The sequence below is a fragment of the Mobula birostris genome, chromosome 8 (assembly GCF_030028105.1).
Source record: "Mobula birostris isolate sMobBir1 chromosome 8, sMobBir1.hap1, whole genome shotgun sequence".
Classification (NCBI taxonomy): domain Eukaryota; kingdom Metazoa; phylum Chordata; class Chondrichthyes; order Myliobatiformes; family Myliobatidae; genus Mobula; species Mobula birostris.
The window spans coordinates 98956588-98979764 of record NC_092377.1 but is presented as its reverse complement, the minus strand read 5'-3'; the positions used below and the strand labels follow the sequence as shown (position 1 = coordinate 98979764).

The following is a 23177-nucleotide window of genomic DNA, read 5'->3' as shown; positions in this document are numbered from 1 at the left end:
TGTGACATTCAAGAGGAATTTAAATAAGTACATGGATGGGAGGGGCATGCAGGGCTGTGGTCCAGGTGTAGGTCGATGGGACTAGGCAGAATAACATCAGCAGAGACTAGATGGCAGGACTCATAATGTTCCTGGCTAAAGATAAGGGGATGGGAATAATTGGGTTGGGAGGGCAGCTATCAATATTGTTTACAAGGCATAACATGTTAGAATCCACATCATGTTTTGAATTAAAGAAAAACAAAAGGGATGTTGCAATTCTGGATTGAGTTCTAGGAAATGAAGGTCCACTTAAGAAAAGGCTTATTGTGGTGATCTGGACATAGATTAATAGGTTTTAAATTGGGATGGGGGGGTGGTTGTTGAAGCAGGAAGGTAAATTTTACTCAACAAAGAAATGATACAGCAAAAGTAGAGTGAAAACAGTGACTTGAAGGTAACTGGAGAGAATGAGATATGAGATACAGGTCAACAATATAAATTATGAAGAAAAAGGACAAGGCAGCCAAATATATTCGTCTGGGTAAAAAGCTCCACAGGATCTTATCATTTAAGTTGTCTGTGGCACTCCCAGTCTGACCAAACTTCTGTCAGCCTCCTATGGCAGCTCATCTTCCACCTATGTTATAGCCTTCTGGATTTAAATAACTCAGGTAACCTTTCTTTCTCACTCACTCCCACAGGCATTGCTGTACTTGTACCTTAAGTTTTCTTTTATCTCCCAGTGCCATTGTGCAAAAGCATGTGTTACATTGGCCTGCACCCTACCAAGGAGAACTGAGGTATTGGAGGAAGAATTTAGTGGAGACATGAGATCGTAGGAGCCTGGAACTCACCTCAGAGACCCTCTGTGTGCGTGAAGAGCTGTTATCTACAGGGTTACAGACCCAGTGCTGGAGGTGGGTTTAGATTACCTAGCTCTTTCTTGACCTGTACAGTCATAAGATCATAAGACATAGGAGCAGAATTAGGCCATTCACCTCAATGAGCTACTCCACCATTCCATCATGGGTGACTTATTATTCCTCTCAACCCCCTTCTTTTCCCCCAAACCTTCAACACCCTATCAACCTCCGCTTTTAATATACCCAATGACTTGGCCTCCATAGCCTCCTGTGGCAATGAATTCCATAGATTCACCACCCTCTGGCTAAAGAAATCCATCCACATCTCTGTTTTAAAGGGACGTCTTTCTATTTTAAGACTATGATTCTAGACACCCCCAACTATTGGAAACATTCTCTCTAGACCTAGTCTATCTAGGCCTTTCAAAATTTGACAGGTTTCAATGAGATTCCCCCACCTATTCCTCTAAACTCCAAAGAGTACAGGCCCAGAGCCATCAAGTGCTCCTCATATGTTAACCCTTTAATTCGTGTGAATGAAATGCCAACACTATCTCGTTCTGCAACATGAATTACCTCCAATTCCAAGGTTCTAAATCGATGAGCTTTCACTCACCCTGTGACGACAACCTGCAACATTAGGTCAGTCAAAACCTTTTTTTTCTGCCTGGGATGGATCAGTTCATCAAATATCTCAGCAACTGTGATGATAAAATACATATTCTGCAAGACTAAAGGGCGACTCAAACTCATTAAAATACAAATGCACTGGCGTAAGTTAGAAGCACAATTTTATGTTATTAGAAAAAGACTAAATTCTTCTGTTACACCAGTTTTTTAGAAAAAGGTCATTTCCATTTAGATCGAAAGCCTCAACATCTTTTAGTGGATTATTGTGGAATTCTGCAACAATATCCAATTTCAACATGTCTCATTACCGTGTGAATGGTTTCATGTATCACATAGATCATAAAGGATATGACTTCCTTTCTATCCTTCTACGCAGATTAAGACACCACTCTACCCAGTGATCAGTACGCGAATGAATCACAGTAATTTAGGCGCATCATTCTTCAACCCTGGTGTCTGCCTCAAGTTCTCTTCAAAAAAATATATATCTTCGCTCCATTCGAAGTACTATCCTCCTTCGCAGAAATTAATTTTTTCGCTTTGATTCATTGTTACCGTAGCTGGAGCCCTTCTCTATTTCTGTCACTCCAATCATCCATCGTATACCAACAGAGGCTGAAAAACAAAATATAGCAGACATAATAAATACAAATAGATAAATATGGCATGCTGATGCAAGAGTCACAGATCAATGATGATTTTATCGGCAAATTTACAAGGCGTTGGTACGGGAAACATGAGATTGTAAATTAGTTTAGTTTGAGACACAGTATGGCCTTGTTCATCCCACCTTCATTTTCAAAGACCAGCAATCGTTCATTTGGAGGCTGGCCGACTGTTGGAGAAAAGCAGATCAGAGGATAATGCGTGACCATACTAAGTGACAGGAGGTAGAAAGTGGGTCACACAAGGCACTGCGCTGTGGCAGTTGGTTTTCACTGAAATCCAGTAACTTTCACCCAACTCCCACTCTGGAGGAGGCAGACTAGTTATTGCTTAGAAAGGCTGCAGCAAGTTGCAATAAAACATTAATAACCAAGCAGGTTGAAGTTAATTTGCTAATTATACATTCGCATGTTCCACAAATAAAAGTGTATAATAATTTTCAGTAAGTATTATGTGGGGGGGAAATAAAAATCTAAATGCTAAGAGCAAAGAGATCTCGGAATATGTGTAGATAAACTGTCAAAAGTTGCAACATGTTGAATGAAAAGTCCATACGTAGGAAGGAAAGAATGAAAAAGGGGAAAAAAAACTGTGGGATTGATTACCAGATCTTGGTTAAGTCACACATGGCGGACTGCGTGCACTTCTGGTCGTTCCATTATTGAAAATGCACCAGGAAGGACGCAAAACCCCTCCAAGGATTGTAACAGCAATGTAAGGTTAAAATTGAAGGGAAATTGTCTCTGGGGTTCTTTTGGAATGGCTGAGAGATGATTGCTAAAGGTCTAAAGGGTTTTGACAGGGTGCACGAAAGAAACATCAGCGTTTAAGGGAGGTGAGGCCATTGATACAAGGTAATAAACTTGGTTTGTGAATTTCACGGTAACTAAGGGATTTTTAACAATGGGACAGAGCTGCAGAAGGCAAATTGCATATGCATTTAAGAAACAACTAGATAAGCAAAGGGGGAGAAAGCTTGTACTTATAGTTAAATCTAGAAGGGATTCAAACATAAAGTTCAAAGGTCAATATTAAAAAAAATGCACATATCATCCAATAATACCATGATATTTTCTTGCGAGCATTCACAGTAGAATAAATAAGTACAATAGATTCAATGAAAAATTACACACAAGGACTGACAAACTTCAAATACAAAAAGAAACAGGTATAAATTAATAAGTAAACACAAATAATTAGATCAATAGATAAATTGGACATTTTAATCTATTTTTCTGCTGCATACTTCTGAAATCTGATATAACTTGGTAAGTATTATTTAAGGAATATTCATCACTGAAGGTCAAAATTATTTTAATGCAGGTCTCAACATAGCTAACTGCCTTGATATATGATAATAACCAATGTAGCAAAAAGAAAGCAAGTAATCTCTCCCCAACTGGAATATTGAGAGCAGTTTTTGGGCTCCTTATCTAAGTAAGGATGTGCCCACATGAAGAGAATTCAAAGGAGGTTCGTGGAAATTTGGGGATTGAAAGGCTTATCATATGAAGAGCATTTGATGGCTCTGGGTCTGTATTCACTAGAATTCAGAAGAATGAGGGCTGACCTAATTGAAACCTATCCAACAGTGACAGGCCTCAATAGAATGGATATGGAGAGAATGTTTCCTATGGTGAGACAGTCTAAGACCAGAGGGCACAGCCTCAAAATAGAAAGGCATCCTTTTAAAATGGAGATCAGGAGTAGTTTCTTTAGCCAGAGTGTGGTGAATCTGTGGAATTCGTTGCCATAGGCGGCTGTGGAGGCCAAATCATTGGGTATATTTAAGGCAAAATTTGATAGATTCTTGATTGGTCAGGGCAAGAAGGGATATGGGAAGAAGGCAGATGACTGAGGCTGGGAGGAAAACTAGATTAGCCATGATGAAGTGGTGGAATAAACTTTATGGGCCAAATGGCCTAATTCTGCTCCTGTATCTTATGGTCTAACTACATTCCATCAGGATATTCTACTTAATCACCTATAGGCATGAAATGCCACCTCGTACTAGAATAGAATTGTAACAGGCAGCAATGTCGTCACTGGTATGAAATAAAACGGTGCCAATGGGAGTTTCTTGTACAAACATAACAAAAGACAAGCTTGAATAAGTTTCCTCTGTAGCTTAAGCACCCATCAGGAAGAACCTAACCACTTCCTTGCCCTACAATAATGGCACAGTCTCATCTTTAGACTGCTGTTCTCTCTGCCCACTAACTATACATTGTGTCAGGCTGTGCCTTGCACCAGACTATACCTTCTTCCAATAATCATGTTTTACCACTCATTTCAAGTAATGATTAAAATAACTTTGTAACATCTGTGACTTTGGACACAAATGTCTTTCAATATGTCGAAAGTGACACCAAATGGTAGCTGTGACTGTCTCAACAGAGGGCAATAAACCAGCAGCAATTTTATTCAATCCAGAAAGCAAATGGGTAGTCCTGCTGACTTACAGAGAATGGGCAGCTCTGTTCCTGGGAGTGAGTGCTTAATACAGCCAAACTATAAGCATTCTTTGGAAAGTAGGGATTAGGAAGAGTCGACAGCAGCCATAACACACATGCTGTCAATGACTCAAAAGAGAAGACATCAAGGTGACCACATCTGAGAGCAAAAGAAGTTCAACACGTGGAACCAGACGTGTCCCACTCAGGTATGATACTGGTTTCATCTCTCCTCGGGAGCCACAATGGCCGTTAAATAGATTAATAATCTGACAATTTAAACTCATTAGGAAATAACAATATGCATGCAAAACAAACAATTACCCAAGTTTGGAAAGCACACACTGCTCAGTCCAAAAACACAAGTTAGATAAATCTTACTCAAGGTCAACAATGAATTTCAGTGCAATTTAAAATAAAACTTATTAGTACACTAACAGATTACTGAAAATACATCATAATACAGAATAAAATAAGGTTGAATCTGAATTAGATAAAAGAAAAACAAACCCTGGAACAGACATGCAGTGCAAGGATATTCAAAACTGTCTGTCAGAATCAGGTTTTTATCACTGACATATGTCATGAAATTTGTTGTTTTGTGGCAGCAAAAATACTAAACGCTACAATGAGAAATATAAAAAATATAAATTAGTAGTACAAGGTCATGAAGCAGTGTTCGTAAGAGTCTGATGGGGGAGAGGAAGAAGCTGTTCCTAAAATGTTGAGTGCGTGTCTACAGTCTCCTGGACTACCTCCCTGATGAGAAGACCTGGCCTGGGTGGAGGGGTCCTTAACTGTGGCTGCCACCTTTTGAAGATGTCCTCGATGCAGTGGAGGCTGGTATCCATGATGGGACTGGCTGAGTTTGTAACTTCTGCAGCTTTTTCTGATCCCATGCAGTGACCCCTCCATGCTAGAAGGCGATGCAACCCGTTAGAATGCTCTCTGCAATACATCCGATGGAGTCTTTGCTGAGATACCAAATCCTTTCAAACTCCTTATGAAATACAGCTGCTGGTCTTTGTTTAGATAGGAGTTAACTCCAGCCATGACCAACCTCTCGAAGCACTTCATCCCAGTACACGTGAGTGCTACTGGGCAGTAGTCATTGAGGCAGTTCATTCTGCTCTTCTTGGGCTCCTATGATTGACACCCTTTTGAAGCAGGTGGGAACCTCTAATGTACAGTAAGAGATTCAAGATGTTCTTGCTCAAACCAGTAAGCTGGTTGGCACAGGTTTTTAGTGACCAGATACACCATTGAGGCTGGACGCCTTGCGAGGGTTTACCTCATAGAAAGATACTCTGACCTTGGCCTTTGAGACAGATATCACAGCATCACCATATACCGCAGGGATTCACAGAGGTTCGGTTAATTCTCCTTCTCAAAGTATGCACAGAAGGTGGAGTGAAGCATCACAGTGATGGATGTTAGGTTTCACCTTGTAGGAGGTAATGCTCTCAAAACTCTGCCTCCGATTCTGTCCCTAAATTCACTTGGAATTGCCTCTTTGTTCTTAAGATAGCCTTCCATAGGTCCTAACCTGGATTTCTTGTGTAGTTCTGGATCAACGACCAAGCCCTCACTAGACTGCGAATCTCCTGGTTCATCCACAACGCTCAGTGTAGCTAACAACAGTATGTTCTTGGAGGCACACAGTCAGCCCCACAGATCCTGATGAAGACGGTGACAACCATGACATCTTCATTAAGGTCCAAAGATGAATCCCTGAATATGGTCCAATTCACCAGTTCACACCAGTCCTGTAGGTACTCCTCCACCTCCCATGACCACACCTCCACCGCCCTCAGCAGTAGTGCTGCCGTTCTCACTTATTGCCCGTATGCCAGACGTACAGCCAGGTGACTGACTCGCCAAAGTGTGGGTCTGGCATGACCATAGTAAGTGTTCCTGATGGTACTGTAACAGTGGTCAACGGTGTTCGTTACTCCGCTTCCACAGGTGAGACATTGATGCTTGCCAATTAGAGACTTTCTCCAGCTGGCCTGAGTGAAGTCCTCCGCAATGATCGGGAAGGCATCTGGTCGTGCTGTCTCGTGACTGCTGGTCACAGTGCTCAGTTCCTCCAGTGCCAGCCTGACGTTGGCCTGAAGTGGAATGTACACTGCAACCAGGATGATGGTGGAGAACTCCCCCAGCAGACAGAATGAATGACACTTCACCAAATATTCTAGCTCGGGGAAGCAGGGCTGAGACGGAACCACAATGTCTGTGCACCACGGTGAGTTAATCATAAATTAAATGCCGCTGACTCCACCTTTACCTCATGCTGCTGTCCAGTCCCTGAGGTGGAAGGTGAAGTTTGTGGCTGACTGCTCTTCATGGTGCTCTGCTCCTCCAGTGCCCACTTGACGCTGGCCAGGGGTGGGTGGAATGTATGAAAAGTGTCAACAGCCCCCATTCATCACATTCCAACAGTCATGCTTTTCACTTCTCAGATATCAGGATGAAATCGACAGAATGACAAAGAGTTGTAGTTTTGACTCCAATGCTACCGATGTGCTTAAAGAGTTTAAGATTGTAGAAAGACAGGAGATATTTATTGGATGAAGATATTAACTAGAAAATCTAACATCAGTGGGTGACGGAGGAAGTGAAATAAGGAAAAATCAAATAAAGAATGTTGCAAGTGAAGCTTTACAATAGCAGACACCTAATGTGTGTCTCCAATAAAGTAAAGCTGCATTTTCTCAGGGAAGGTGAGATTAACTACCATAGCGGTATGAACTTTAGCAATCTGCAATAAGAGAACAGAGCATATTCTGGAGTATTGACCATGAAGATCTATTGTTACAAACTCTACAAAATTCTATCAATGCACAGAGCTAACCATGCCTTAGTTTATAAATCACAGTGATAATTAATTATTGTCCAACAAGGCAAGTTACACAAACGAGTAGTGGTTAGTTTGACACTATTGCAGATTGGGGTGTTGGAGATTGGAGTTCATCTCTGGCACTTTCTTTAAAGAGTTTGTTTGTTATCTCTGTGAACTGTGTGAGTTTCCTTCAGGTGGTCCGATATCATTGGTCTTTGTAAATTACTCTATGATCAGGTTAGGGTTAAATAGGTGGGTTGCTGGGTGGTACAGCTCATCGGGCCAGAAGTGCTTGTTCTGTGCTGTGCCTCTAAGTGAATTAAAATAAATAAATTGGTGCTCATCTCAAAATTACCTTAGTCAACTCCATCCATACTTCCAATTACCTGGGCCAAACCCCATTCATGCCTTTATTGGAGAGAGTCCAGAAGATGTTCACGAGACTGATCCCAGGAATGAATGGGTTAACATTTGATGGATCTTGCTGTACTGGATGGAGTTTAGAAGAACAAGGGGGAGCTCACTGAAACCTGTCAGATATGAAAGGCCCATATAGAGCTGATGTGGAGATATTCCCAGTGGTGGGGCAGTCTAGGACCATAATAGGATCATAGCATCAGAATAGAAGGATGTCCCTTTCGAACACAGATGAGGAGGAATTTCTTTAGCTGGAGGGTGGTGAATCTGTGGTATTCAGTACCACAGATGGCTGTGGAGGCCAATTCCTAGGGAATGTTTAAATTGGAGGTTGATTGGTATTTGATTAGTAAGGGTATCAAAGGTTACTGGGAGAGGGCAAGCAAATGTGTTTGCAAGGGATAATAAATCAGCAATAATGGAATTGTGGAGCAGGCTCGATGGGATGAATGGCGTAATTCTGCTCATATGTCTTATGGTCTTTATCTTAAAGCAACTCCATCAGTTTGTATCTTCCAACCTCCATAAACAAGCTCATCCAAGACTGCAGCCTATTCCAATTTACAATATATCAAGACTATTCGCCCATCACCTCTGTTCAAGCTGATTTACACCAGCTCCTGGTTAAACTACATTTCAATTTTCTATTTCTTATTCTGGTTCACAATTGCCGCCATTACTTTTACCCATTTCCATTCTCTGAACTCTCACAGCCAGGACATGCCCAATCCCCAAAATTCAGTCTCAAGCATCCTCAATTTTAATTGCTTCATTACTGCCCCCTCTCCTCCCCCCTTCCCCTCCCATGCATTTAGTTGTCAAGGCATCAAGCTCAAAACTCCCCCTCCCTAATTTGCTGTCTTTCCCACTCTGATCTCCCTGAAGACACTCTTTGGTAAGATGGTCTAATGGTCCAGTGTCAGGTTTCATTTTGAATGTGGCTTCATTTTTTAAAATGTCAACATTTCTTTCTGTGCACATTTATCAATCTATACCTGTTCAAAACTTTATGGGACACAAATTCACTGAGGAATAAACAGCTAAATCTGCTGTAGGACTGGTAAAAACGAGCGGTGCACTGCAAAATTTTCTACGAACTTTAAACCATTGTTTTTCACAAGAATAAATAAAGATAAAAATAAAAGTAGTCATTTTTTAAATGAACCAAATAAATTTAACTTGAAACAGTTGAACTGTTTGCTTTTCCTCTGTTAGTTTGAAGTCCAAATAATTATGGCAATAGCCATGCGTTTTTGAGGCCTCATAGTCATAGAACACTACAGCCCCAAAACAGGCCCTTCTGCCCATCTAGTCCATGCTAAATTATAATCTGCCCAATCCCATTGACCTGCAGTCAGATCATACCCCTCCCATCCATGTACCTATCCAAATTTCTTTTAAATGTTGAAATCAAAGCTGCATCCATCACCTCCACTGGCAGCTCGTTCCACACTCTCACCTCCCTCTGAGTGAAGACGTTTCCTCTCATGTTCCCCTTAAACATTTCACCTTTCACCCCTAACCCATGATGTCTACTTCTAGGATGTTTTGAACTTCCCTGGTGTCAGGACCAAGGGTATCACAGAGCCGATGCAGAATCAGCTTGTGGAGGATAAACAAGATAAACTCCTGCATCATACTGATAGGGTGGTGGGGTGGAGAAAAGTCTCTACCAAAGGAGGTGTAGGGCACTGCTTCCTTCTGCTTGTTTGCAGGTCACCCTTGGGCAAGGTGTAGCCTCTGCCCCCCCACCCCGCCCTGATCAGGTTCAATGTGAAGCCATGGAAGCAGGTGGTAGATGTGATATTCACCAGCTGCTCATATGACCAAGTCCTGGTTATCTGAGCACTGACGCCAGGCAGACCATCTCTGAATAGTACTGATAATGGCTGGGGTCACCTGTCTTGACAACAAGAAAATGGCAAACCACTTCTGTAGAAAAATTTGGCAAGAACAATCATGGTCACGCAGACATGGCACATGATGATGATGCCATATTGTGCCCCCTCATGTTAGCCAATTCAGCCCTGGGAAAAAGCCTCGAGCTATCCGCATGATCAAAGCCTCTCATTATCTTGTACACCTCTATCAGGTCACCTCTCATCCTCCGCCACTCCAAGGAGAAAAGACCACGTTCACTCAACCTATTCTCATAAGACATGCTCTCCAATCCAGGCAACATCCTTGTAAATCTCCTCTGTACTCTCTCTATAGTATCTACATCCTTCATGTAATGAGGTGACCAGAACTGAACACAGTGCTCCAAGTGAGGTCCAACTTAGACCTTGTATAGCTGTAACATTACATCACAGCTCTTGAACTCAAACCCATGGTCGATGAGGGCCAACACACCATATGCCTTCTTAACAACACTGTCAACCTACGCAGCAGCTTTGAGTGTCCTATGGACACAGACTCCAAGAACTCGCTGATCCTCCACACTGCCTAGAGTCTTACCATTAATAAGACTGGGAAGCCCATTCTGTAAAAGGGCTGGATGGTTTGGAGTTTGTAAAACGCATGCAAGGTAGTTTGTTGAAATTGTATAAGGCATTGGTAAGGCCAAATTTGGAGTGTGTACAGTTCTGGTCACCGAATTATAGGAAAGATGTCAATAAAATTGAGAGAGTACAGAGGAGATTTACTAGAATGTTGCCTGGGTTTCATCTCCTAAGTTACAGAGAAAGGTTGAACAAGTTAGGTCTTTATTCTTTGGAGCGCAGAAGGTTGAGGGGGACTTGATAGAAGTGTTTAAAATTATGAGGGGGATAGATAGAGTTGACGTGGATAGGCTTTTTCCATTGAGAGTGGGGGAGATTCAACAGAGAGGACATAAGTTGAGAGTTAAAGAGCAAAAGTTTAGGGGTAACATGAGGGGGAACTTCTTTACTCAGAGAGTGGTAGCTGTGTGGAACGAGCTTCCAGCAGAAGTGGTAGAGGAAAGCTCGATATTGTCATTTAAAGTAAAATTGGATAGCTAAATAGACAGGAAAGGAATGGGAGGTTATGGGCTGAGTGCAGGTCAGTGAGACTAGGTGAGAGTAAGCATTCGGCACGGACTAAAAGGGCTGAAATGGCCTCTTTCCATGCTGTAATTGTTATATGGTTATATTATGTTCTGTCTTCAAATTTGAATTACCAAAATGAACCACTTCACACTTATCTGGGTTGAACTCCATCTGCCACTTCTCAGCCCAGCTCTGCATCCTATCGCCATTGCACTATAACCTCTGACAACTCTCCGGACTATCCACCATACCCCCAACCTTTGTGTCATCGGTAAACTTACTAACCTACCATTATACTTCTTCATCCAGGTCATTTATGAAAAACACACAGAGAAGGGGTCCCAAAATAGATCCCTGCGGAACACCACTGGTCACTGTCCTTCGTGTAGTTTGTTGGACTGTGGCTGAGGGTTTCTTTGGAAGTATTTCTCAGCAGTTGCATTACTGAAGAGACACAAAAGCACCTGCAGAGAATGTTGTGATTGGTAGTAACAGTTATGAATGAAATCATTTTACACAAGATGTTTACACAGAAGGAAGATACTGCCAGGGGCGATAGTAGAGGCATTTACATTAGGGGCATTTTTTTTTTAAAAAACTCTTAGATAGGTACATGGATGAGAGAGAAATGGAAGGTTATGAAGGATGCACAACTTTGTGGGCCAATAGGTCCATAATGTGCTATAATGTTCTTAAGTAAAATCAAACAGACATTGTTGCAACATACACTCAGTGGCTACTTCATTAGGTACCTCCGAGTGTACATTCTCACTGTATGCTGCAGCCCATCCACTGCAAGTTTCAGCATGCTGTGCATTCAAAGTTCTCCTCTGCACACCATGGTTATTGAGCTACTGTCCCCTTCCTGTCAGCTTGAACCAGTTTGGCCATTCTCCTCTGTCCACTCTCATTAACAAGGAATTTTTGCTTACAAAACTGCTGCTCGCTGGATGCTTTCTGTTTCTCGCATCATTCTCTGTAAACTTTAGAGACTGTTGTGTGTGAATATCCTAGGAGATTAGCAGTTTCTGAGATAGTCCAACCATCCCATCTGGCACCAACACAGTCAAGGTCACTTAGATCACATTTCTGTTCCATTCTGATGTTTGGTCTGAACAACAACTGAATCTCTTGACCACGTCTGCATGCTTTCATACATAGAGTTGCTGTCACATGTTTGGCTGATCAGATACTTGCATTAACAAGCAAGCGTACCTAATAAAGTGGCCACTGAGTGTGTGTTTAATACATTTTCTGCATTTACAAGGTTGAAGGATTACATGTGAGGTCGGCTCTGTGGGATTAGGCTAATGTGACAATAATGAAAAGATGGTCAAGTACCTCTGAAGATATTCAGGAGAGTTAGGAAAGGAGGCAACAGCATTGGTTGGGTACTTTTGGCCTGGAGAGAGTGGCCTAGAGTAATCAAGAATAAAATCTGTTTGTTGTTAAGAAATAACAGAAGTGCCAAATCTGCTGACAATCGCACTGTGAAGCTGCTCCACCAAATCCTCTCCACTAGTTGGCAGTCCTGTAGTCTCTGGCTGTAACGATATTAGGTTAAGGAGAAGGAGGGGGGCCTTGAACTGTATTTAGGGGAACCTTATTGACTGGTCCATTCCCGCTCAATGCGGAGGGTTCTGATCTGAGCTATGAATGGTGAACAAGCATCTGGCCAGAGCAGCAGATTGTAGACGCCATCTGTCCCACAATCTCTTTGCCCTCCTACCATCAGGCCAAAGGTACCACTGTATAAGAACTGTTAGGTTGGGTAACAGCTTCTTCCCCCAGGCTGTGAGACTCCTGACCACAGATGGCTACCACCCCGTACACAATATTTATGACAGCGCCAGTAGCAGTAATATTATACAGTGGCATGCAACAGTTTGGGCACCCCTGGTCAAAATTTCTGTTACTGTGAATAGCTAAACGAGTAAAAGATGAACTGATTTCCAAATGGCATTAAGTTAAAGATGACACATTTCTTTAATACTTTAAGCAAGAAAACTTGCTTATTTCCATATTTTAGTTTCAAAATAATAAAAAAGGAAAAGGGCCCGAAGCAAAAGTTTGGGCACCCTGCATGGTCAGTACTTAGTAACACCCCCTTTGGCAAGTATCACAGCTTGTAAACGCTTTTTGTAGCCAACTAAGAGTCTTTCAATTCTCGTTTGGGGGATTTTCACCCATTCTTCCTTGCAAAAGGCTTCTAGTTCTGTGAGATTCTTGGGTCATCTTGCATACACTGCTCTTTTGAGGTCTATCTACAGATTCTCCATGATGTTTAGGTCAGGGGACTGTGAGGACCATGGCAAAACCTTCAGTTTGCACTCTTGAGGTAGTCTATTGTAGATTTTGAAGTGTGCTTAGGATCATTATCCTGTTGTGGAAGCCATCCTCTTTTCATCTTTGGCTTTTTTTTTTTACAGACGGTGTGATGTTTGCTTCCAGAATTTGCTGGTATTTAATTGAATTCATTCTTCCCTCTACCAGTGAAATGTTCCCCGTGCCATTGGCTGCAACACAAGCCCAAAGCATGATCGATCCACCTCTGTGCTTAACAGTTGGAGAGGGGTTCTTTTCATGAAATTCTGCACCCTTTTTTCTCCAAAAAAGTTGCTCACTGCGGCCAAAAAGTTCTATTTTAACTTCATCAGTCCACAGGACTTGTTTCCAAAATGCATCAGGCTTGTTCAGACGTTCCTTTGAACCTTTTGAATAGAACTTTTTGGCCGCAACAGGATAGTGATCCTAAGCACACTTAAAAATCCAGAATGGACTACCTCAAGAGGTGCAAGGTGAAGGTTTTGCCATGGCCCTCACAGTCCCCTGACCTAAACATCATTGAGAATCTGTGGATAGACCTCAAAATAGCAGTGCATACAAGACAGCCCAAGAATCTCACAGAACTAGAAGCCTTTTGCAAGGAAGAATGGGTGAAAATCCCCCAAACAAGAATTGAAAGACTCTTAGCTGGCTACAAAAAGCATTTACAAGCTGTGATACTTGCCAAAGGGGGTGTTACGAAGTACTGACCATGCAGGGTGCCCAAACTTTTGCTTCGGGCCCTTTTTTCCTTTTTTATTTTGAAACTGTAAAAGATGGAAATAAAAATTTTCTTGCTTAAAGTATTAAAGAAATGTGTCATCTTTAACTTCATGCCTTTTGGAAATCAGTTCATCTTTTACTCGCTTAGCTATTCACAGTAACAGAAATTTTGACCAGGAGTGCCCAAAATTTTGCATTCCACTGTATATAACTATATGCATTATATGTTAACTATGTCAACTTGTACATCTACAGCATACTTCTTTTAAAAATCGGTTTATTTTATTTTACATGCTGGGTGTGATATATGCACTGTGCTTTGCACCTTGGTCCCATAGGAACGTTGTTTCACTTGGCCGTATACACGTGCATGGCCGAATTATGATAAACTTGAACATGAGACAAAAAACGACATTTGGAAATAACTATGGAAACTCAAGTGGTCCAAGTTAAAAACCAATGATTGGTCTGGATAGGTGACAACAGATCTGAGGTGAAGTGTTTCTGTTACAAGGAAAGAATAGGTTAAAAATATTGGCTTTTCTTTGGAGACATACTAAACTATGAGGGGACAGATGGGGTAAACAGTAAGCAACTTTTCCCCATAGCAGAAGTGCCTAAATCCAGAGCACGGGATTTAAGAGATAGGTTAGAGGTTTGGTGGGGGGAGGAGCCTGTGAAACATTTTTTTCCCAAACCAAGAGGGTGGTAAAATTTGGTACACACTGCCTGTGTGGAGGCAGAACATTGTGTTTACTCACTTATAACCACTGATGAGAATCTGAGCCTGGAGATACAAAGTCAGAACACAGAACAAATCTTTATTCAGCAACTACTCAGCCAAAATCAATAATGTAACCGGAGCTCAACTAAACAGTCACAAAGAACATTCAATACATTGTCAGGAACAATGACCAATCACAGAAAGTCAGCCTGGGATTGGTCAACAGCCGTCCAATAGGCATTGGTTGCTTCCAGCTCGCCATACCATCACCCTCTTGAAGATGATTACCTGTAGGTTTTGAGCAGAGGGTTGATTTGTATTCAAACAACCTCAATCACAACATTTAAAAAGTGTCTAGAACTGACACTCACTTGAATTGAGAAGGCACGAAAGGTTACAGGCCAAGTCCAGGGGAATTTGGGAAACTGTCAATGTGGTATAGAAACATAGAAAACTTACAGCACAATACAGGCCCTTTGGCCCACAAAGCTGTGCCGAACATGTCCTTACCCTAGAAATTACCTCCTGGGGTTACCCATAGACCTCTACTTTACTGAGCTCCATGTACCTGTCCAGGATCCTCTTAAAAGACCCTATCATATCCACCTCCACCACCGTCACCGGCAGCCCATTCCATGCACTCACCACTCTCTGCATAAAAACTTATCCCTGACATTTCCTCTGTACCTACTTCCAAGCACCTTAAAACTGTACCCTCTCATGCTAGCCATTTCAGTCCTGGGAAAAAGCCTCTGACTATCCACACGATTAATGCCCCTCATCATCTTATACACCTCTATGACAGGTGAAAAGCAGTAAAACAAAATGAAAGAGCCTTATCAATACTCCACATTGAAGAACCAGAGATTAGTGTCCAGTACTGGGCCTGGCATTTTCAGAAGAAGTAAAGTTCTTAGAGAGAGTACAGAAGAAGAAAACAAATGCCAGAAATTTGAAATAAAAGCTGAAAGTACCCAGCATCATCTGAGGAAAGAGAAACATAACGTTTCTGGCCACTGACCCTTCAACATAAGAAATTTACTAGAAGGGCAGAGCTCTGGAGGATCTGCAGTCAGGAGTAGAAGTGCAGACAACGTACTAGCTGCTCTGGTACAGACAACTAAAGAACATTACTCCTGTTACACAGATTAACTGCAGAATAGAATGGAATTGTTAAAAGCACTATGGTGCAGAAGTATATGAAAGGGGCAAGTCAAAGAGCAACAGGAAATTATAATTAAAATGGTGAATACCATCCAATTCAACACTATACACAGGATTGTCAATAAGTTCAAAGGGTGACTATATTGCAAGGTCAAAACTGAGTCTTCATTTCAGCCTTCAAAAAATAAACAAAGCTATTGGTAAAATTATTAAAGGAAAGACTTATATTAGAAGCACAGAACTAATGAAACTTGATCAACAAGACTAATTTATTTTGGGTTAGGAGATGACCTAGTTTGAAGTCCACATCACTCTAAATAAACAACCCATCTCACTTTGTGGCCATAAATCTTGCAATGAGAGTTTTCTAAAAACAAAAGAGAGGCAGTCAATTAGACAAGTTCAATGTCCTTCATGCAGCAAGCTGCCTTTGTAAAGCCCGCTGTTTGTCCTTCCACAGAAACCACAATATATTGAGATAAATGAGCAAAAATGACCTCAGCAGAAAAAAAAGTTCCACTGAGCAGTAGGAATTTAAAAAATAATTAGAAATAAAAACTATTTTCCTTTCCAGAACTATATGGTTTATGTAGGATTTAAAAGGAAAACATTGGTATTCAGAAACAATGAGCATATTTCAGTAAAATTCCTCCAATTATAATTATATATTCCAATTCCAAGATGGGTTAAAGCTTGCAGAGTGTGGACTGAAAGGCTAAAGGGAAGTCAATGGAAGCAAATACCTCTTTCATGTATGGATATATGTCTGATAAACAAAGTCAAAAAGATGCAAAAATGCATTACTCACATTGACTGGTTTTAGCAAATCATGAGCAGAGGAGATTCTGTAGATGCTGGCAATCTGGAGTAACATACACAAAATGATGAAGGAACTCAGAAGGTCAGGCAGCATCTACGTAATCAAGTAAAGAGTCAATATTTCGGTTCTGATGAAGGGTCTCGGCCCGAAATGTTGACTGTTTATTCCTTTCCGTAGGTGCTGCCTGCCCTGCTGAGTTCCTCCAGCAGTTTGTGTGTGTAGCTACTTTTAGCAACCGTTTCAAGGCTGGGTGTTGCTGGCCGGACAGCAACAGAGCCAGATCGTGACCAGAATCCACAGTTTTTATTCTAGAGAACCTGCACTCCAACCTTGAGCTGTTTGGCCAGATGTGGTGACCCATTCATTTGAACAGGGAGAACCCAGGCAATAAAGAATAAGACAAGTTATATTTTCGAACAAAAGTTTTTAATTACTTTTACCTTGAATTTTAAATATTTATTATAATCTATAGACCTTCAATAAAACAGTTAAGAATGCTGGGGTCATACACAATATGGTGGAGGAACTCAGCAGGTCAGACAGCACTTTGGAGAGAAATAAACAGTCGATGTTTCGGAGCGAAATCTTTCATCAGGACTAGATTTCCAGCATCTGCAGAATCTGTTGTGCTTAAGAATACTGGGAACATATTTGTGCCAGAAATCATAGACTTTCAGACATTTATGGCCAAGCAATAGGATTTGGCAAAGGGCTTGCACTGTGGCCAGGGGCCTTGGACAAACAGGGGGACAGGGGACTAGCCACTTCATCTGAGAGAGTTGTTTAAATTCCTCAATAGTGGAATTGGGTGAGGTAAAAGATCTGATGTTGCATCTTCTGTGGCTGCTATGGCAACGTGGACTTTCAAAAGCTTCGTAACTCATGCAGAAGTGGAATGTTGGTGGCAATGGAAAAGCAGGATGGCTAACAACTCCGCAAAAGTACTGAAAAGGGGTAGAAGGGGAAGATATATCTATTGCTTTATTCTTATTGGAAGAGGTGGTAAACCTAAAGCATGCCAAATGTGGAGGGGTATGCAGTGAAAGATGAAGATTTTGGGGCTCCATATTTGTGAGCAGTTTTAGCCCCCATATATAAGAAAGGATGCACTGGGATTGGAAACTGTCTACAGGAGGTTTACAAGAATGAAAGGGTTAACATATGAGGAGCTCTTGATGGATCTGGACTTGTACTTGCTGGGGTTTAGAAGAGTGGGGTGAGGAATTCACATTGAAACCTATTGAATATTGAATGGCCAGGATAGAGTGGATGTGGAGAGGATGTTTCCTATAGTGGGGGAAATCTAGAACCGGGGGCACAACCTCAGAAAAGCAGGGCGTCACTTTAAAACAGAAATAAGGAGGAATTTCTTTAGCCAGAGGGTGGTGAATCCATGGAATCCCTTGCACGGACTGCTGTAGAAGCCAAGTCACTGGGTATATTTAAAGCAGAGGTTTAAATAGGTTTTTGATTAGTCAGGGTGTGAAGGTTATGAGAAGAAGGCAGGGCAGGAGAATGGGGATTAAGAGGGATAATAAATCACCCACGGTGGATCGTTGGAGCAGACTCGATGGGCTAAATGGCCTAATTCTGCTCCTGTGTCTTATGGTCTTACCTGTAATATTAATTCATGTTATTCTCCCTCTACAAATACCGCCTAATCTAGGTTTCTGCTTCTGGTTTCGGGTTTCAACACAGCTCTGATATGCTTGTCACACCTTCTGCATGTCTTTCCACACTCGCAAAATGCTGAAAGAATTCAGTTGGTCGCACAGTATCAAAGGAGGAAAATAAACAATCGATGTTTCAGTAACAAACAAGAAAAGGTCTGCAGATGCTGCAAATCCAAGCAACACACACAAAGTGCTGGAGGAGCTCAGCGGGCCAGGCAGCATCTATGGAAAAGAACGTTTTGTGCCAAATCCAGCTGTGAAGAAAACTTGCTAAACCGAAATGTCAGCTCCACTTCTCGCTTCATAGATTCTGCCTCATCTGTATGGTTCCAATGACGTTTTTCTACCAGTCAGCTGCAGTAATTGGCTTTTTTTTAAATAAACATTATTATGTCATTTACCTATTTGCATTTAGCTTCCAGGAGCATGAATTATGAAGGGCAAGAGAGGAATGTGAAAAGAAATACTGTAGGCTTTTTCTCAACACAGAACTTTATATTAGGAGTAAAGTATTGAACAGGCAATAGGCAATTGGGTCCCCTGGATTACTAAGCTAGAGACAAGTGTAAAGTTTGTGAATAAATACTGTAGATCTGGAGTCAATAGCCAGCATCAGCTATGGCGCCCATTGAACTATCTGCTGTTATAAAAACCCACCTAGCTCACAAATGCTCTTCAGATGTGTGTCATTCTTATCTGGTCTTGGCTCTACAAGTTCTGGTTCCAGACCTATGGTTGGGAATTAATTGCTTTCTGCAATGGTCGAAGAAGTGTCTCGGCCCGAAACATCGACTGTTTCTTCATTTCCATGGATGCTCCCTGTCCTGCTGAGTTCCTCCAGCATTTTGTGTGTGTTGTAATGGTAGAACAAGCCTCTCAGTTCAAGGCACTTGAAATGGGAAATGATTATTTGTCTTGCCACCAATGTTCTGTTAATCATTTCACACTACAGAATCAGGTTCATTATCACTGACATATGTGGTGAAATTGTGTACTTTGCACCCCATTCTGCATAACTTGTTCAACTGGCATAAGAGGAACACTCGATGGTGTAATAACCATCAAATAGTGATTGAAGTATTTCACTCTACAGTATACATCACGTCTACAGACTGAGCATTATATGAGCTCAGAATCCAGACTTACACATTCTTTCAGTTAAGTGCGAATATTTTGATAACAAATGAACAGAAGTATCATTAAGAGGTGTTCAGCTACGCAGAAGGAATGTCAAGTACTCATCTGCCAGAGACAACCCAAGGCCCATTAGAACTTTAAACATCGAGATTATTCAGTCTGCTGTGCTGATTCATTTTCTTCTCTGTATCCGACTACAAACACCAGCACAATACTACTTCCAGAACTTTGAGCATATGTCCCTGAATATAAAAAGACCCATCTATCTCCTGCCCCCCCCAATGAGCAATGAAGATGGGATAGATGGGTGGGCGGGGGGGGGGGGGTGAGATCCTTCAGCAAGGTTGTGTGCTGTCGCCAAGCCCAGCCAGTCACGTTCCTGCTTGTGGAGGTATGATTTACGTATCCTACAAGTCAGCAGCTGGTTATGTGTGTCAATTTGGTGTAAATCAAGGGTCCAGTGCTATACCCATCAGTCATTTGCACAGACGTGGACAGTAAAAAGAATTCCACGTTGTACCTAAAGGCATGTCTGCACAGGTTAAACAAATTGTGCTTTTTAGCTTTGCAATTAGGGTGAAGGTGAAATACTTAAGGGGATCCTCAGAGGGTGGAGCGAGCGTGGAACGAGATGCCCGTGGAAATGGTGGCTGCGGGCTCAATTGCAACGTTTAAGGGAAGTTTGGATAGGTGCATGGAGGGTTATGGAAAGCTACAGTCTAGGTAGGGATTGATAGAAGTAGGGAGAATAACTGTCTGGCATGGACTGGGTGGATCAGAGGGTCTGTTTCTGTATTGTAATGTTCTAAAAAGCAAGTATTTCATGCTCACTAATGTACTGAAGGTGTGCTTGTTTCTCGTGCACTGGTGACCACGTGTGAAAATGAGGGGTGACCTCATTGAAACCTGTCGAATGTTGAAAGGCCTCAATAGAGTGTAGGTGGAGAGGATGTTTCCTAAGGTGGGGGAGTCTCGGACCAGAAGACACAGCCTCAGACTAGAGGGATGTCCTTTTATAAAGGAGGAGGAATTTCTTTAGCCAGAGAGTGGTGAATCTGTGGAATTTGTTGCCACAGGCAACTGTGGATGCCAAATCTTTATGAATATTTAAGGTAGAGATTGATAGATACTTGATTAGTCAGGGGTATGGGGAGAAGACAGGAGATTGGGGCTAAGAAAGAAAATGGATCAGTCATGATGAAATGGCAGAGCAGACTCGATGGGCCAAATGGCCTAATTCTGCTCCTATATTTTATGCTCTTTTAGTAAGCTCAGACAAGTAAGCTTATCAAAATGAGGATAAACAGCATTAGCTGAGGGTTAGCAACCAAAAACTAGCTATTTGTGCATCTCCTTCACAACAGCATACTAAATCTGTGAGAAAATTGCAGGATTTGCCCTACAAAGTCTGGCAGAAACCTATCCCTTGGGGAAAACCCAGATCTGTTCTGACATAAGCACACAATTCACACATATGCTTTCAAAAGAGAGAGAAATGCAACATTGCACACCAACCCAGGAGAGTTTGCCGGCACATCAGGAGTTTAAAAAGTACAGAAAAATAACAATTCCAGACAATCCCATAATGACTTACAAGATGCAGTATTTTCCACTAATCACACACTCGCCTGCTTTTAAGTTGTTTATTAATCACAAAATAATAATAGTGTAAAAGACACCAATCATGATTTCTTACCAATGCACACCTGCTATTATGATATTGAAGCTCTTATTATTCGTGTTTAATAGGTGTGCAGTTATAGCTGCAGTAATTAAAATATGTTTGGTTTTTGCTTTTCTGATGGCCCTGATTTTATACAATGCCACAAGTCCCCAGGTTCAATCTCTGCTGTTAAATTATACCAAGAGGTAGGAACACCAATTACCTCCAACTGAATGGGGACATGGCTGCACACTGGGTTCACAGCCACCATTTTGAAGGGGTGCTGGTGGTGGTGGTTGTCCATCGTGTCTGACGATAACAGGAAACCTGTGCGGGAGAGTTTTTAACTCCCTCGACCTCAGAAGCCCGGGTCCTGTAGTACAAACAAGCATCACAAACGGTGGCCTTTCTTGGTTGCAATGGATGACCGTGAATGGCGTCTTCTGTGCCTTGTCATGCCTTTCGTGCTCCATGGAGCATTGCAGAACTGCCTTCCGAGCCATCGGATGTCACTGTAGATCTCATCCTCCCAGGCTAGGTCAGGCATGTCCCTATCTCACTGGGTATGGGGAGTATGGGGTGTCCAGGGAGGGGTAGCGCCTCTGTTGAAGAGGCTTGTCGTGTCCATGCCGGGGCAGCTCACTCACCTTCAGTCCCCAGCTCTCAGCTCTGACATGTGGCTTCAAGTAGCTGTGTGCACGTGACAGCGACCATACCCCAGTACACCGCTTTGACAGGTGGGCTAAACCAGGTGAGGGTAGCTGGAGGCTTCATCCCCCACCCCCCGCCCCAATGAGACTGGGGCTTTGAAGGAGTAAAGCTGCCTTAAATCCGCACGAGTGGAAGTGAAAGATTCATGGTTGGGTTCACTTATGATTGATCACTGGCTTCCTGCCAAAACGTTTGCCAGCATCACAGTGAAAGCTCGAAGGACACTACACCTCTTAAACTTTAAGGTTCCTAATTTTGAAACCTTCAAGAGATTTAGAGCCAGCATCAAAAATGATGGGTGACTGTAACATCAGTATTGTAGAACAGCCCATAGACGTGCACTCCTCGTCGCTGATGGAATCAGACATACTGTAAGGGACCTCCTATTGCAGTCTGCTAGGCGAGTCACATATTCCAATGCAAGCACCCTACGATTGGGATTGCTTTCACCTTTCCAGTATCACAATCCAGGTAAAGCCGCAATTTGCATTAACAGTGAGGGAGAGTCTGTGTAGAGAATCGATGTAGGTGTGAAGAGGTGTAGGATGTTCAAGTATCATGAGCACAAGGGGTAATGTGATGGAACAGCACAGAGTGGTAAAGGATGGGGGTTGATGTTTATCTCAGAATGTACGTGAATGTATCCATCTTTCCTGCCGAGCTTAGGTCTTTAGAGTAGCTCCTGTATCAAATCTAGGAGGTTCTTCGGGTAAACTCCTGATGTGCCTCTTATTCCTGCCGCGTTTGTAGCAGCACGAGCAGCTTCCTTGTCCCATTGCTGGGAAAGTGCATCTCTTTCCAGCTTCACCCTGCTGTTAAATGGTATATTAGAGGAGACATTAATGAAGCAGGGTACAATCTAAGTGTCCGGAATCCCTTCGTTTACTTCCAACTCCCACCTCTAGATCCCATTTTAGGATCGGCTCCTTCAGTTAAGGTCACATCATGCTTATTCTGCAACATGCCCACAGTCATGCAATCAAACCCAGACAGCAAAATCAACGACAATGGGTGTTTCTGTCAAAATGCTACTGATCAACATGACAAACAACATTCTGGATTTCCCTTGTACTACGGCAATTAGACTCCAAATGTTGCTCTGAGTTACTAATGGGGTCAATGTCTTCAAACAGTCATCGGACTTTTTTTTTCCCTGCTTGCCAATGGAAAAACCTTTCCTAAGAAGGAAGCTGAAATCAGAGCACAAAAGCACTCAGCCGGCGTCGTGCACATCTTTAGTCCAATTAACTTAAAGTACTCAATTAACATAAACCTTTACATTTAGTTATACAATAGTAGAAACTGTTCTTTTAGTTTACCCCATTTCTAGAGTTTCACATCATGCCAAAGACTTTGTAGACATTATACCCATTAGC

At 42.1% G+C, this 23177-nt stretch overlaps 1 protein-coding gene across 6 annotated transcripts in view; it reads right to left on the bottom strand.

Moving 5' to 3' along the window:
• Nucleotides 1-1619: 1619 nt before the first annotated feature.
• The window catches only part of LOC140201515 (1-acyl-sn-glycerol-3-phosphate acyltransferase delta-like), a 135365-nt gene continuing 113807 nt past the window's right edge, over nt 1620-23177 (bottom strand). For 4 of the 6 annotated variants that reach the window (XM_072265754.1, XM_072265755.1, XM_072265753.1 and 1 more), the window contains one exon: nt 1620-2090. In XM_072265754.1, the coding sequence (XP_072121855.1) occupies nt 2002-2090 (89 nt within the window). In that variant the 3' untranslated portion in view covers nt 1620-2001. Of the gene's footprint in view, nt 2091-17020; nt 22614-23177 lie in introns of those variants that run through there. The other 2 variants (XR_011886891.1, XM_072265757.1) reach the window with 2 other exon arrangements.